At 44.0% G+C, this 17,340-nt stretch overlaps 1 protein-coding gene across 4 annotated transcripts in view; it reads right to left on the bottom strand.

Moving 5' to 3' along the window:
- Nucleotides 1–252: 252 nt before the first annotated feature.
- epha4b (eph receptor A4b) overlaps nt 253–17,340 on the bottom strand; it is a 115,390-nt gene continuing 98,302 nt past the window's right edge. For all 4 annotated transcript variants that reach the window (XM_061241413.1, XM_061241412.1, XM_061241414.1 and 1 more), the window contains exons 11-17: nt 16,341–16,526; nt 8,578–8,639; nt 7,196–7,405; nt 5,873–6,022; nt 4,222–4,415; nt 2,711–2,848; nt 253–1,912 (exon numbers count right to left, since the gene is read on the bottom strand). In XM_061241413.1, the coding sequence (XP_061097397.1) occupies nt 1,813–1,912; nt 2,711–2,848; nt 4,222–4,415; nt 5,873–6,022; nt 7,196–7,405; nt 8,578–8,639; nt 16,341–16,526 (1,040 nt within the window). In that variant the 3' untranslated portion in view covers nt 253–1,812. The remainder of the gene's footprint in view (nt 1,913–2,710; nt 2,849–4,221; nt 4,416–5,872; nt 6,023–7,195; nt 7,406–8,577; nt 8,640–16,340; nt 16,527–17,340) is intronic.

Here is a 17,340-nt window from a genome sequence, read left to right as displayed (position 1 = left end):
CTTCCCCAGAAACAGTACTAGCTCATTTTGCCTTTGCGACTGCACAGAAACCCTTCAGTGTGTGCATTGTTTGCTACTCAGCAGGCGTTCCCTCGTTTGGCTTTGTCCGGCATCGCAATGTTAACATTCGGCTGGCTGTCGAATGCGCTAACTCGCGAAAGACGCTTTTCTCTCGCGTACCGCCTGTGCCTGTTGGCTTCTCCGCTGTGCTGGCCTCCATGTAAGAAAGAAAAATACTCTCATTACAAGCGCTTTCACTTCAGTTTCCTTTTATTTAGTCACATTTGTTTCCCTGTAGGCATTCCACACAAAGCCACTGAGCCGCCCCCTCGATCCAGCAGCCGTGGCCCAGGAAGAAAGAACCATCACAACGGAGTACATGGCACATTGTTCTGAACAAATATACATTCTATTTTGCAAAGCTTAGCCCACTCACTTCTTCATTTATACTAACACTGTACTGTAGGGATATCACATTATCTCCAGTGCACTCTTGACATTTTCAACACCCTTTGCTGAACTTCAATCCGCTCCTCCCTCATGCTTTTGCCATTGGGAAGAACATTAAGTACACCGCAGCTTGTTGAAGCCATTGTAAAATAAGATGTTTGGGGCTTGTTATCTTGATAATTTCCTCTATAGTCCAGTTTTACCATGTTAGGTATCTATATATATACAGTAAAGGATTTTGACATTTCCAAATGGGTTTGTTTGAGATCCTAAGTTATAGGATATACTGTATAACATATTCTGTATTTTAGATTATTTTGTTCATGGAAAATCCTGATGGAATTATCTTGAGTTTTCAACATAACAAAACCCAAAAATGTTATTTTGTGATGGCATTAATGAGCCACCGTACTAAGTTAAACTAAATAAGATTTGCATTCTCATGACCGCTGCCCATTGTTCACTGAATGACTGCTCTGTCTCTCCCACAAAATTGTAGAAAGGCAGACATACACATGCATCTAGCTGACAAGACACAAGCTGGGTGTGGTCTGGTGAGATGGCCAATCAGAGACCAGGGAGACCGGCATCACCCACTTGTATGTACTTGTGCACTGTTCTCTCGTTTAGCTGCATGGGGCTTTCACTGGTACAAAGTTATACGACACTCTGATATGTACAATAGAATCCTTTAACAAGGACATAAGGGAGGATGGCTATACATACATGAAGGTAAATCGACACTGTAGTTCTTCTGAGACCAAAGATAGCGACCAGTGAAGAAATGGTACACATCAATGCCCTGAAAACACATGAGAATAAAGAGCTAACGTACGCCCCAAAGTGAGTTGGTGAGAGATGCAAAGCATATCCATATATGCTACTGGTCATACATTTGCGCAAGATCGGTCTTCTAGGACAGATTGAACAGGATATGGATGGAGGTTTCATTGTGGACTGTTAGGGCACTTTGTAAACACCACTCTGGACAGAGAGATTCTTCTTACTTCTGAGGTGGAGAAAAAAGAAAAAGAAAAAATATATATCAAGAAGAAAACAACTGAATGGCTGTACATTAAACTCCACAAACAGTGATAATTCATATGTTGTTGTTGTTTTTTCCCCCAGATGCGTTAGCAGTGACCTAATGTAGATCAGTCTCTAGTTCTCCTTTTCTGTTTCGGTGGGCGTTGCGGGTGCACAGAGGGACACCGGAGTGCTTACGGTACGATAACATCCAGACCAGTTTGAACGGCGAAGCTGTCGGTTGGTAACAAGCTCTCTTTTAATTTATCTTTCTCTCTCTCTCTCTCTCTCTGTTCTCAGTCTCTCGCGCCCCTCCCTCTGTCTCAGAGGAACGTGTTATACTTGTACTTGAGTCCCTTGTGTCTGCAGACTCTGTATACTGGTGAGGATCTTCTTTTGGTGTCCCACCAGAGTCACGCCCATGTTCCCTAGATCACTGCGGGAAAATAGGAGGAGAGCCGGGGTCAGAGGTCAAAGAGGAGGCGAGTATGAATGAAACCATGCTATGCTAGAACAATGAGAGGTCTGCCTCAACATTCCTTTTCAGGCATTGCGGTTCTAGTTTAAAAATGGATATTAAGGAAATTAGCCACTTTACTTAAAAACAAAAAACATGGGCACATGACCATTAATGTTTTGTAATATCCTGGAAGAGCTGACCAGAGACCAGAAAGAGAAAACATCAAAGTTGGGGCTCATATCCCGCTAAAGCATTGGTTCTTGACACACCACATGGCCTGGAACCAAATTCTGTCAGTGGGACCTAGGAGTCCAATGGGGTAGTGTGTACATACTGTATTATCGCCTGAGAGGTACGTTTTAAGTGTATTTTAGGCAGGCTATTCCCCATCTAATCTAATACTGAAGTTGATAAGGGGCCTGTAGTCAGTGCACAAGATTGGTTGAACACTGTGAATTTCTGTGCATCTCCAAACACTCAAAAATGATATGCAATGGAAAACACTGGACGAGAATTACAAAATAAACAAACAAATGTATAAACCCCACATGTAGCCTAGTGGCTGAGGTGCATGACTGGGGCCTGGAGGGTGGTGGTTATAGCCCCGGTGTAGCCGTGATAAGACCCATGTGGCTGTTGGGCCCTTGAGCAAGGCTCTAGGGGGGATTGTCCCCTGCTTAGTCTAATCAACTGTATAAAGGATATGGTCTTAATGAAAATAATAATAATAAATATAAGATAATAAAGATAAAATAGCTAATGAAGCCAGTTGACCTGCTGTTGATGTAGATGACCGAGTCCAGCGTGACGTAGCCTGCGGTGGTGAACTGCTCCTTGTACTGGCCCATCTTAATGGCGTCCAGCCACTCCTCCACTGTCCCACTGCTCAACTCGGGGGTTATGGGGTCCTCCCTGGGAGAGAGAGAGGGACAACATGCCCGGTTCACGTATGCAACGAGCCTCGCAGAAAACTCTGCCCCTGGCATGTTTTACACTGCTAAAAATGTCTGTCTTAGCATTTTTAGTCTCGTAATAAGACTTAAGATTTTTTTTTCTCTCAAGTAGAAAATAATTTACAGTTACAGTGAAATTGTCTCACCCCATTGGCAAATCTTTTCATGAGTGAAACTTTCTCACCTCATCAGCTGTTTTGTCTCATTTAGCAAAAGAGTAATAGAAATAAGATCTTAATTCTAAATATAAGACTAAGATACTTGTTAAGACTTATTTTTAGTTTTTTGCAGCGTAGCAGCGCACGTCAGCCTCATTAGTGCGGATAATAGATTTTTCTTTTGTGCAAAAAGCAAAGTCTATAAGTCCAAAGGCGAACCAAAGCAGGAACTATTACACATTGTTGCAGGAAATGTTCAGACTGATTGTGGTTGTCAGTCCGGCCCCCGGTGGCTCAGGGAATCCGTGCTGCCAGTGAGTGACAGCACGCAGCTACGTATATCTGATAAAGCCTCCTTTGAGCTGAGAGCATACATCTGACAGCTTTTCTTGAAAGAGCCCCATAAAGCCACGGTTTAAAACTCTAATCTGGATTTAGGCCTTTCTCTCTTTTTCTCCAGATAAAAAGCAGAAGGTCTTGTCAGCCTCGCTCTCGGGTCTGGAGGGAGGAAGGCCACCTGCTGATATGAAATGCAAGCACAGGGGCTGCAGTGTGAAGGAAGCTAGTACCACCCCAGTTATCACTCTGTAGTTCATCATAACTACAGTATAACCTCTCTCTCTCATATATCTTTTTTATCGTATTCTTGTTCTTTTGGAGAAGGTTTTTTTTATGTGTGGGATTTCTGATTGTTTCTGATTTTGTGTTTGTGTTGTGTTCTGACTCCACAGTGCAAAATATTAAAATTAACAACTATTTTAGAGACTTAAAATCATATTCATTTGACTTTTTTGCTAAGTAAGACAAAAATATTGCCAATGAGTTTGACTCATTTCAGGATTTGGAAATGGAATAAGACTAATCTCTTTCTTAAGTCTTTCTTAACATTTCTAAGTCTTAGTACAAGACTTAAAAAATGCTTGTTAAAACATTCTCTTTTTGTAGTGCATGGGTTATCTTCCCAATGTCATGTTGAAATGTTTGGGTAACAAGAACTGTACTGTCAAAATAAGGTCTCTCCCTGCCTGTGGGGGATGTTTTGGTTTGTCTTTTGTTAAAATAAAATTCCCCCTTAAAGATCTGTTTCACTCGTGCATACGTCATATCGTGGAAGCTAGTCCTGCTCTAACATCTGTTTCAGCTGGTCTTTAAAGCTCATCGGTTCTGCTCTCACCAGACGGAGCTGTTGGCCAGCTGCTTCAGGCTCCCCGGGTTGCGGATCAGCTTGTCCAGGGTGTTGACGATCTGGCCGAATTTTGGCCGATCGCTGCGCCCCTTCTCCCAGCAGTCCAGCATCAGCTGGTGCAGCACGACGGGGCAGTCCATGGGCGCGGGCAGGCGGTACCCCTCGTCTATCGCCTTAATGACCTGCGGGGTGGCGACAGAGGGAGGGCACATACAAAACTGCATCAGCACAGCGAGTAAACACCAGCAATAATATGAGAGAATAAAGAGATAAGAGTGCAGCGAATAGAGGGGCAGAAGGACAGATAAGAGAGTGAGAGCAAGAGAGAGCTTGAGAAGATAAGGTGGCATGTTTTCATCAAATCCTCTCAATGTGGGGATGTGCGAGAGCCATTCCATATATGCAAAACATTCCTGGAAAGACATTAAAGCAAATTCATTCATGTGAAAAAAAAAAACAATAAATAGTGTGCAGTCTCTCCATATATTCTGTATATGTACTGTTTTGTGTTACCCTGACAAAGACTATTTAAAGGATTCATTCTTATGTGCCTGAAAAGAAGTGGATTGTAAATCTATGTGATGTTCAACATTAGCCTTGGGGACTTATTCAGCCCTTTGCATCAGAGACTGACGTCTCCATCAGCAATAAAACGAAATAAAATAACTCGGAAAATGAGAGCGCGTCGCGGCCTCGAGGGACTTGTGTGCGTCAATACGCTCGTGCTCCATTACCTTGGTGAAGGAGAACAGCTGCAAGCTTTTATTGCACAATACGAACGTATTTAAAATCGCCGGCGCCAGGCCCGAAGTATACTTTCATCAACGAGGCGGCGCGGTGAACAGACCGAGACGCCCCCCCATGTCTATTAGCGTTTTCGGCGGCCATTTTGACTGCCGCCTGCCGTTTGACCGCTTTTCCTGTAGTGCTGGCTTTATGCGCGTCTCTGACTGCAGACGGGCTCCCGGTGTGTAAGAGATCCGCAAAGAGCTTTGTGTCAGTGCCTTGCGTTCCCGTCCGCGGGCGGTAAGGAGGTAACGTGGCCATTCTCCGCACGCGGCTTAATCGCTACGCCTCGAATGTCTGAGCGCATCTGTATTCCCTAGGCTTCCATTTCCCCAAGCGTCTGTCATACCTTGCCTGTGCTAAATTTTTCAATTATGGCCATCTTGTGAAGGAGAGGAGACTAAATGCGGACGGCAAATTTGCATATATATATATATATATATATATATATATATATATATATATATATATATATATATACGTATGTGCTGATGGGAAACCAAGTCCTATGAGGAGACTAATCTTGCAGTACCGGAAAGTCAAGACGTTTCAATCATAATGTAATATAAAATACTTTGGAGAACTGAAAATGCAATGACTCCATACTATTTCACAAATTAATTAAAATGTTCAAAGTACTACTACTGCTGCTTGATTCAAACTTTAGTTTTACTGAAACATTATCATGTCATGGTTAGGGCCATGGGCTTTGTCTAACTTATTATTTAACCTGTAGATCCATCATGCAGCACCACAATGCATATAGAGGACTTACTGAAGTCTCGTGCTAAGGCAAGGAAGGCATGTTCATAGAGAGTAAGAGGTGAGAGGTCTGTATGTGTACTGTACTCACATCTTGGTTTGACATCTCCCAATATGGCCGCTCTCCGTATGACATCACCTCCCACATGACGATGCCATAGCTCCACACATCGGAGGCGGAGGTGAACTTCCTGTAGGCAATGGCCTCCGGGGATGTCCATCGGATAGGGATCTTTCCTCCCTGAGGGAAAATATTTATGTGTCTTTATGATCCAGGTTTCATAATGTTCCTTCATTTTTTGTTTTCCTCGCGGCCACACTCAAAGGAGAGAACAAACTTTCCTTTTTTCAGATCCCTCAATGTTACATTTGACAGCTTAGAAGACTTCCTCACACACAAAGTGTTACAAACACACAACACAACATCCCTTCCAAAGCCACTGACTTTCCAAAGATTAGACGTGTGTTTTCGTGAACCGGTTCTTGGGTCAGTGCTTGAGTTACACTCTATCCATTCACACAGCAGATGCTAACCACCATTTTCTGTTGAGAAGCTGACCCCACCGTTTCTAAGTGACTCTTCGCTCAGCAGCGATAATTGGAACTCCTGCTGATGGTGCACTTTACACATCTGAGCGCACAAGCATGTACATGCTATCCCAGAATGCACTGCCCTCTTGTTAAGGGGGCAAATTAATGGCACAACTCATGGTAGAGGGTTGGGTGGGGAGGGGCGCAATAGTACTCTATAATTATGCCATACTGTGAAGAGGGGGATTCGAGGCTAACCTCGACAGGATGAAATCGAATGACATTTCATCCTGTTCCCATGCGCGTGCATGCGCAACACCTTTCCCCCCCCCCCCAACCCCCACAGGCACACAAACACAAACGGGTACACACATGCACAGCAGCTTGCAAGACAAATGCAGGCTGATAACATTTTCCTGGTCAAACCAGTGAGTTGTACGTAGACCAGGCCTGGGTCAAATACATATTGTTTTGGTTTCAATTACTTTTCGATGCTTCATTGATGCTTACTTGGTGTATAGAAACCTATGAAAGCTCTTAAAAACAGTATTCTGGTCCTCTTGTTTGGCTCAATTGCATCAATTGCACAAGATCAACTGAGCACCGAAAAATCTTTGAATCCAAAACAATTACACATTAGACCCAGGTCTTGATGTAGAACCACAATAGCACTGTCTGTGGAAGTTTGTAATGAGAAAGCTCAAAGACCTAACAATAAACACTTCTCAAAGACCAGACTACACTGACAACCTTTCCTGAGGTTTCAAAGGCAAGAACCGCAAATCAGGTAAATACCAAGAAGCTAGACACTGAGAAGAGGCGGTTTGACCAAAGCGGTCAAAGCATACAACCGGCAAGAGGGCGGCGGGGACCGGGGTCCTACCCGGGTCGTGTAGGCCGCCTCGGGGTCGTCCTCCAGGACCCTGGACAGGCCGAAGTCGGACACCTTGCATACCAGGTTGCTGTTGACCAGGATGTTGCGGGCGGCCAGGTCCCGGTGGACGTAGCTCATGTCGGAGAGGTACTTCATGCCCGAGGCGATGCCCCGAAGCATCCCCACCAGCTGGATCACTGTGAACTGGCCGTCGTGTTTCTGCGAGGGACGGGGGTGGGGGGGGGGGGTCGGTAATGAGGCCCCAGACAGGTCCTTTCTTTACTCAGAACCTAAAAATGACCTGTCACTCTGTGGTTCTCGGGTTCCAACTGTATACAACTTCATTACAAATCCCAGAACTTATTCTGTATGTATTATAACCACGAGAAAACAGTTCTATGTCTCTTTGAACGTCATGTGAGTGTCATGTATGCTGTTTCATCACAAAAAAAAGCAATATATAACATACTAAAATATTACCTATACTAAAGCTTAGACTGTTTTCAAATCTGTTCAGCAGAATCCAAGAGAAGCATTGGATTGCTGTAATGGTTATGCAGAAATAAACCTGAGATTCTCTCATTTATCAAACGATCTTACCATTGAGATAAACTGCAAGCCGGGCAGTCTGTGATTTCGAACACTACGCTGTAACATAATCCAGTTAGAGCACTACTTCTTTAGTAAGGTAATATCGGTCTCCATCATATACTCCTGTTTTACGGTCCTTAAGTTCATTATGTCTCATTTTCTTAAATGTACAGTATTGATTCATACCCTCTTCCTAACAATGAGCAGACTTCCTTTATCAATCTTGGAGAACACCACCCCTTACTGTAAGAGCCAGAAGGAGAAAAAAAATGTTGTCCCTGAGAGTGATGCTTAATTGATTTGCGCCCTAATTAAACACGTGTATTCCGGGGGGCCAGGATATGAGCTATAGCCCATAAAACTGATACCGTAATTATATTAACTTTTTATGTGGGCTACGGGGGAATATTTATGATGCGTCATTATGAAGTCCACTGAGAAATCCGATGTAGAAGACAAGTGTTTTTTTTTTTTTCTGGTCAGCTTTCATTTGCACTCCCTTGCATTTGTAATTAAAGGGTCTCCACTTAAGAAAAACGTATCTTTGCTTTGTGTAATGAAATTACGCTGTCGATTCATCCTCGCTGACAAAGAGCCAATAAATTCGCCGGGCCGAGGGGCTGCTGCTACGCAGACGATGTCGGTCCTCCTCGGATCCCGTTTGCCGATCTCCTCGATGGCGTGCAAAAGCACGCTTTTTCGGGAAACTACGGTGTGCGTGTGATATGACATAGCCACATCGCCTGCTGATTAAATCCTGTCGAAGTAAAACCAGGTCTGTGTCGATGGTGGTGACTCACCTTTAGGAAGGTGTCCAATGACCCATTCTCCATGAACTCAGTTATAATCATCACAGGCTTACCTGTAAATAAAAAAAGAACCATTACAAAGTGTTATTGTTTCATATTTACATTGATGGATTTTTGATATACTGGTTCAGTATGTCTGCTAAGACACCACAATTTTGCCTTTGACTGCGTGGTTTCTACCCTGAATTATTATAGAAAGACAGCCAACTGTACTGAATAAACAGACGATATGTAAAAATGCCAACAGGGAAGTTTGCGCTGGAGTACCTATCATTTGCTGAGACAACAAATGATACGAAAACGAAATCGAATGCGAATAAGCAAATATGAGCTCGGACGACTGTGTCAATTTGATAATCTCCCATCAAAATGGCTGACAGGTCTGAACACTTCATTCAGGCGGTGCATTGGAGGAAATGGTGGAGAGAAAGAGAAGACCCCGGCTGCTAACCTTTCCTGCTCACCACACTTTTGCTCTCATTAATTATGACAGACTGACGGGAGACAATGAGACCCGGAGATCCTCCGAGGCTATCCGTGTCAGGAAGCTCATTAATATTAACGAGCTTCGGGGGGTTTTGGGGGAGGTGGTGGTGTGGCTTTAAGAGGGCGCACCTGGGGTGGGAGGGGCACGTGGAGGATGATGGAGAGGCTCGGAGGACCTGCTCGGGGTGGAGAGTGCGGTCGAGGCAGGAGGGGGGTGGAGGGTGCTTAATGAGAGTGTTGCAGCTGTGGAGCTCGGCGCTTCTCGCTCGCACCTGGGCCTGCTTTACAAACGATCGGCGGCCTCGGCTCTGACCCGGAGCGGGAGAGAACGCCGTGTTGATCGCTCGAGAGCCTCCTCCCCCCTGTCCCTCCCCAAGTCACATCCAGACTGGTTAATGTGTGACAGAGACATGTCCGAAACACATGTCCGCCCCCACCCCAAAACGCAGCCCAGTAGGTGAGTTAAACCAGGAATCACGTTTCTACGGTATTAAGCCTGGAATGGCGTTTTCTGCACGGGGAAGGACAGCGGCTATCGGTAGAGCAGAGACGGCTGCGGTTTACGCAGTGCGGTTGTCTCGCGGCCTTGTCGGCCATCTTAAATTGACCTCCTTCCCCCAGCTTACACACACTAATGTAAGTGAATGTGTTCTGTAGGGAGTAGAGGCTGGAAGACTACTAGCAGAGGGTAAAGGGGTTTGGGCCAATAACTTCACGGGGGGAGAGGCGGGCGGGCGAGACGACACGGACGAGTCACACAATCTCCCGCACCGAGGCCCCCGAGTACAGGCTGTTGTACATCATCCAAATTAAATCAATCTGTTTCTCTGATAGACGCTCTCCCTCGACTCCAACCCCCCCCCCCCTTACCCCAAAAAAAAATCCAATTCCCTTTCACTTTTATCCTGTAGACTAATGGTGGCTGTCAGCCTGGACACTGCGAGGTGACCGGAGAGCTCCGCGGGGACCGGGAGCGGGAGCATCTGATGTCAGCCGGGCCTGTGACCGCTCTATCAGAGAGATGGATGAAAGGGGTTTTCGGGATTGATCCTGGCTGGAGGGGTGGTCTGAGAGCCGGGCCGCGCTGTGGGGTTGTGAGCCTGCTCTGGCCCGGACCCCGAAAAGCACATTTACTGCACCGCGGGAGCCGTGGCCCGAGAAATGCCTTCAAGGGAGTGTGTGTGTGTGTGTGTGTGTGTTTGTGTTTGCGTGTGTGTGTGTGTGTGTTTGTTTGTGTTTGCATGTGTGTGTGTGTGTGTGTGTGTGTTTGCGTGTGTGTGTGTGTTTGTTTGTATGTGTGGGTGTTTGTATGTATGTTTGTTCGTGTTTGTGTGTGTGTGTGTGTGTGTGAGCTTGTGTTTGTGTGTGTGTGTGTGTGTGTGTGTGTGAGCTTGTGTGGGTGTGTGTATGTGTTTGCGTGTGTGTGTGTGTGTGTGTGTGTGTTTGTTTGTATGTGTGGGTGTTTGTATGTATGTTTGTCCGTGTTTGTGTGTGTGTGTGTGTGAGCTTGTGTTTGTGTGTGTGTGTGTGTGTGTGTGAGCTTGTGTGGGTGTGTGTATGTGTGTGTTGGTATGTATGTTTGTTTGTGTTTGCGTGTGTGATTTTTTAAAAGCATTACAAGTACAATCTCAATAAACAGGATGAATAATGAGCTTGAAACAAAATTCTATATTCATTTTTTGTTTTGAAAAGAATGTACAGAAAATATTGTCCCTCTTGGCAGGTCAAGGGTGACAGTCCACTCTTTGTAACATAGACATGTATGTGTGTGTGAGTGTGTGTGTGTGTGTGTGTGTGTATTTCTGTGTTGGATTGTGAGTGTATATGTTTGTGTCTGTGTGTAAGTGGGTGGGTGCACTGTATGAATATATCATTGTTCCCTTACTATTCTTCACTGGTTCAAGACAATAAATTTTCAAAACAATTGTAATTCAATTCTCTGGAGCAATGGCCAATGAAATTAACACTGTGCCTATACAATACTCACCAAAACAGCAGCAATAAAGAAGATTGCTGCTCCCGTGGACATAAATACAGACATTAAAAGGCTCTTTCATGCTTTTTCATGCTATCAAGAGCAATCATCTGGTCATCTGCCATACCAAATTATTCTGACAAGAAACAAGAATGTATCTCAAAACCCCAGGCATTCCTCTCTTCATTGACCTCCAATCAAAATGGAAACAAAGGCGGCCATTGACCGAACCCTGTGACACTATCACATGTCCGTAAACATGGCAGGGCCAGATGATCTACACATTATCGCCAGCCATAAACATCCTACTAGCTCATGACTGTGGAGACTACATTGAAGAAATTACTATTTAAATGACTAATGAAAAGGATACCAATCCAAGGGAAAGTGAAGGGACCCTTGATAAGGTTATTGTGTGAATTAATCATGAAAAGATTGCTTCCGCATGATCAAACTAGTTTAGGGTCAGAATGACTGCACAACGAGAAGTTGCATGTTGTCAGGAGACTCTATCAGCATCAGAAGACACTCTTAGAATCACAAACCACAATCACAAAATTTTGATGCGAAAGCATACAACTCATGTTGTATTCGCGTTCACCAGCCAGTTGAAACATTGAGATTGTTTCAAATGTTTACGACCGATAAAGAGTAAAAAATATGCTAAAATAAATAGGAATGTCAATCGAGTGGTGATATTAGAAGAATAGAAGAATAATTATATGAGTCATATTAGAAGTTGTGAATAATCATTATAACACAAATCTACTCTACATGGCTTTTAAAGTCAGAGAAAGCTTTAAACTTGCGAACACAAGTGCTCATTTTTTCTGAGCAACAGGTAACATGCACAACAAGAGTCTGCCATGAAATGCTTCTCCCGTTCTTTCAGAGGCTGAAAGGATTAATGACAATATGAAAGTGCTCTAAATATACTTTGGAAATCATAATGCAATGCACTGGCATTTTGCTATAGGAAAATATGAATAATGGCCTTTGATAATGAAATCTGTTTTGGCAAACATTTTGATTTCTGACAGAAACAAGCAGGAAGTCACATGGTTAGGTTACAATAAGGCACAATCTACAGTATGTGTGCTGCATAGAGGGAGTATGGATAGTATTGGTGTGTATTGTATCTCAAATGAATAAGAAGCTTTCAGTCATAAAGAGAATCAGAAAGGTTGCAGTTGAAAACAGGAATAGCCCATTTTAGCACTCCTTTGTACCATAGGTCATTGACCCATGTACACAGTTCAGCAGTGGCTCCTCCATTCTGTCGCTGTCTCTCCGAACAGGACCTCCGTGATTTAGGACAAACGGGAGACTGGGGGTGCCTTTTGGCCTCCATTTCCCTCACCGAAATCAGCCGGGTTGGAACTGAAACTGGTCGGAGCCGGATTGAGATCACTTGTGGTGTCTTTAGTTGAATAATGGTTCTTTTAGCTCCATGTTTTACTTTGTAGTCTAATCTTGACACAGTTGCAGTTGTATTTGTATTTATATATTGTATTTGCATTTGTTTTTATCTTGGTACTGTAGTTATTCCTAATTCCTTACTGACTTGGCCTATTTGCCATGCGTACTGGAAATAATGTTCATGGCGGTACAACAGCTTCTTTCAATTGTAGCTTATCCAATCTGCTCTGTAGTTTGTTCTAATTACTTTCATATGCACTTTTTGTACGTTGCCTTGGATGAAAGTAAAATGTAATGTCAAAAATGAATTGGTTTTCGAACTTAGAGCACATGTCAGGTCTAAGACCCGTGAGAACTGATGCAAAGAAATGTTTGATTGCAGTCCCTAATTGATTTCTTTTTAACAGATTTGTAATTAAAGTGAGGCTTCAAACAGATGTATCATCAATGGATAGATTGGATAGAAAGACATAGACTTAGATGTTGCACCGTCAAATAACACCACCGTGTGTGACAATCTATTGGACTAATTCGCATCTCGTGTTTAACGTTGCTCTTGCCGCTCAGAGAAGAGTCTCTTCCCTTGAAAAATGCATGGTATGGAAGAGGATAAGTGCATTAAGTTATACACTTACCGAGCACTTTTTTAAGTATTCAACAGACTTTTTTTTTAACTTATTAGTCTTCTGCTGCTGTAGCCTATCCACTTAGAGGTTTAGCGGGTTGTGTGTTCAGAAATGCACATCACTGTTGTAATGTGTGGTCATTTGCGTTACTGTCACCTTCCTGTCAGCTTTGACTAGTCTGGCCCTTCTTCTCTGACCTCTCTTATTAAGAACACATTTTTGCTCACTGGATGTTTTTTGTTTTTCGCGAACTCTAGAGATTGTTCTACATGGAAATCCCAGGCGATCAGCCGTTTCTAAGGTACTCTGGCACAATCATTCCACGGTCAAAGTCCCCTAGATCACATTTCCACCACATTTGGTCTGAAAAACAGCTGAACCTCTTGACCATGTCTGCATGCTTTTATGCATGTAGTTGCTGCCACATGATTGGCTGATTAAATATTAGCATTAGCAGGCTGGTGTACAGGTCTACCTAATACAGGGCTCACTGAGTGTATACTGCTGATAAGAGCGTCGATTGTGCCCAGATTAGATGATTGTTATCAGCGTAAAAGGAAGATAAGAGGTAGCGATAGCTCTGCACTTCTCAGACGTGCCATATTTAAATAAAGGGCACGTTTGAACTTGTCCTTTCAGCGGTGCATCAATTAGCATAACAATGAAAGCAATCAAAGCTCGGCAGCGCTTTTTAAAATATGATTTTAATAAGGCTATATTGGCAGCTTGCGATGTGTGGACACTCACATAGACACACACACACACACACACACACACATGCAGCTACAGATACGCATGCATGCTGATGCAAGTACACACAGGCACACACAAATATACACAAGGCACAAGGTTAAATATGCTCATAAATTCACTCACACACAGACACAAACTCATACACAGACATGTAAGGTAAAACGTGTTTACAAATGCACTCATGCATACGCATAGAAACACACACACACACACACACACACACACACACACACACACATATAAGGTAAAACATGCTTACAAACGTACTCATACATATACAGATATACACAGACACACACATAAGGTAAGTCATGCTTACAAACACGCTGACACATACACATAGACACGCACACACAGGAACACACACTGTTGGCCCTCACAGGTCTGCTATCGTTTTAATTGAACTCTGAGATTAGATCTGTGACACTACCAGCTGGGTCCCCAAACCAGTGCCGTGGGTGATATTGACCTGTAGTACCCCCAGAACCCCCCACTCCACCCCTCAGTCCCCTCCTGGCTTTGGGCTACCGCACCTGAGCTGTGAACTGTGAAATGGCTGCCTTTTTCACTATTATCCATTATCTGCTATAAATTCACGTAGGCTGTCCACAACCCCAGCAGTGTTACCCCTGCCCCCCACCCCCTGTCTCCCCCCCATAAGGACACCCCCTAATTGCAAATCTTCACAGTCAGTGGGTGACATATCATTTACGTTCAAGGGCGTCAACGGGTGTCAGTCACGGGGTCACGCTGTTGATCGCAAATCGTTGTCGGGCGAGAATGCATTAGCCTGCTGAGCGCCGGTGGCAAAAATATGCTTTCTTCTCCAGCGCACGGCGTACTCTTAAACAAACAAATTTATCCGTAATAATGAACTCTGTCACTTACGTGGCTCTTTAGCATGCTACTTTCTCATGAAAGCTAGCGATTAGCCAACATCTGCCTTTCGAAAATGAAAAGCAAACTTGATTTACTCCAGTAATAGTCTTACAAAGCATTTAAACCAAACTGAACCAAAAGGTCAGAATTTGCATTTCACATTACAGAAAGAAGGGGGAAAAAGAATAAGAAATGAGTAGGGGTTTTAATATGCATTATACTGAATATTCATGAACTATAAAAACACATCCAATTAATGATTTAAATTATTCATATCCGGTGAGCTATAAATATGCATGCTCCTTTCGTTGCAGGCCATAGGTGTTGCTAAGATCGCTCTGTCATATTACCCACGCGAGATGACGTTTAATAGACAAGGGCATTGTGTTTGTGGAGAAAGGTGAACTTCCCCCAGCACCGTAGAGGCCTTTCAATAAAGGAAGAGGGCCGTGTTTGTCAACAACCTGCATCTTTGCCAACAATAAAGGTCTTTGTCAGAGGGCACTCCATGTTTGACGCGGCGTCACAGTCAAAATATGTTTGCGTTACCACCCGTCTTTCAAGGGCAAACTGTTTACAGAAAGGTAGGAAGCAGAAAACAAAAGGAAAACAGAAAAGAAAAGAGATGCTGAAGGCAAAAGAATAATGAGAGAAAGAAAATGACAAGACAGACAAGAGTGGGGGGGCGGCCATTTTGAGAATGCTGTTGTCTCTGTGACAGCGCAGGTCTGCTCGCTCAGTCACCTGTCGGATTAAAACGGCGGCCAGCGTAAGGCAAACATTGCACAGGAGAAGGGAACAATGCCTCCCCCGAATGTGCCGATGTCTACAATTACCTCTGCTGTCACCATGGCTGCCATCAGATTTGTGCTCCTTCCTATTAGCAGGAAGCCTCAAGTCAACTCAACTCCTCCCCCTTCAAACAAACGGGGGGGGGGAGGTGGCTACCGGGAAATCGTTTGCATATTAATTTTCCCGCTTTTGCCATCTTCTCTGTGAAGGTGACAAACTGTAGAACAAATATGGGCCGAGTGCCTGTGATGTCACACCAACTTACGATCGACAGACTTATGAAACACGTTTCGGAAACCAGCCTCACAACAAGACCCGGAATGAGCATCGAAAATGAAGCCCGGTTTTCCCTGCTGAAAAGAACAGTTCAAGCTAGGTTTTGAAACAGCTGGTAGCTGGTTGACCAGTGGGCGGCCTGTAGCGTAGTGGTTAAGGTAAATGACTCGGAAACACAAGGTCGGTGGTTCGAATCCCAGTGTAGCCACAATAAGATCCGCACAGCCGTTGGGTCCTTGAGCAAGGCCCTTAACCCTGCATTGCTCCAGGGGAGGATTGTCTCCTGCTTAGTCTAGTCAACTGTACGTCGCTCTGGATAAGAGCGTCTGACAAATGCCAATAATGTAATGTAATGTAATGTAATGTAATGTACAAGCTCAGACAGGCTACCAGCACTAAGTGATTGACCTGCTCATACCCAGCTAGATGAGCTTCATGACCAGCTTGGCCATGCTGGTTGACCAGCTCATACCCAGCTAGATGACTTTACAGCAGGGTTGGCCGCTCGGAAGGCAACCAAACTGAGGGATGGGGGTCAGACCACTCACATCTTGTGACCACGCCCTCCAGTCGGATGATGTTGGGGTGGTCGAACTGGCCCATGATGCTGGCTTCGCTCAGGAAGTCCCGTCTCTGCTTCTCCGAGTACCCCGCCTTCAGGCTCTTGATGGCCACGTAGATCTCCCGCTTGCTGGGCAGCTTCAGACGGCCGCTGCACACCTCCCCAAACTCACCTGCAACCGAGAACTGCCTTTAATATACAGGGCAGCGCTTTAATTTATATGTACTTCGATACACCGTAGTAGTATTGATATACAGGCTGGCAGTGTGCTCCAATAAATAAGGCAGCAATGTGTTTCAATATACAGCTTCACAGTCAGTTTAATACACACAGGGGGCCAGTGCACTTAATAAACAGGACGAAAGAGTGATTTAATGTAGGGCACAAGGTGGGTAATATATAGTATGGATATGTGTGTGTGTAATGTGCTTTAATTTACTGGGGTGACAAATGCTTCAATATACATTTACTTTCATATTACATTCTGAAAAAATGTAAAATAAACCCCAGGGAACGTGAAAATGTTTGAGGTACAAAACTACAAGCTATTGCTATTGCTGCTTAAATGAGTTTCATTGGGACATTTTCCAACAGTATCTCAAACACGACTGAGGTCAACCAAAGTTCATACAACTGCAGGCATAAAACAATTAATTGTGGAGATCCGTGGACTGTTCCACATATAACAAAATCAAATTAATGTTTTTAGCATTGTGAATGGCTGCTTGTCTATGTCCAAACACATTAACTTTTAGAGCTTTCCATGTAGCTACAGAAACAAACTGAAAGCTGTGAAAAATACATAAATCACCCAGCTATCAAAAGAACTGGAGAGAGCTGAAGGACAAGTATTTGGACAAAGAAACCGTTAAAAAGATAAATGTTCAAAGCTTTAACTATAACAGAGAACCATCTGTCTGAATTTCATACTGTCTGTGACACTTGCACACAGGAAACTCTACATGGGGGCTGAGTTATTCTGAGGA

This window comes from Conger conger, chromosome 5 (genome assembly GCF_963514075.1).
Source record: "Conger conger chromosome 5, fConCon1.1, whole genome shotgun sequence".
Taxonomy (NCBI): domain Eukaryota; kingdom Metazoa; phylum Chordata; class Actinopteri; order Anguilliformes; family Congridae; genus Conger; species Conger conger.
This window is presented reverse-complemented; position numbering and strand designations above follow the sequence as displayed.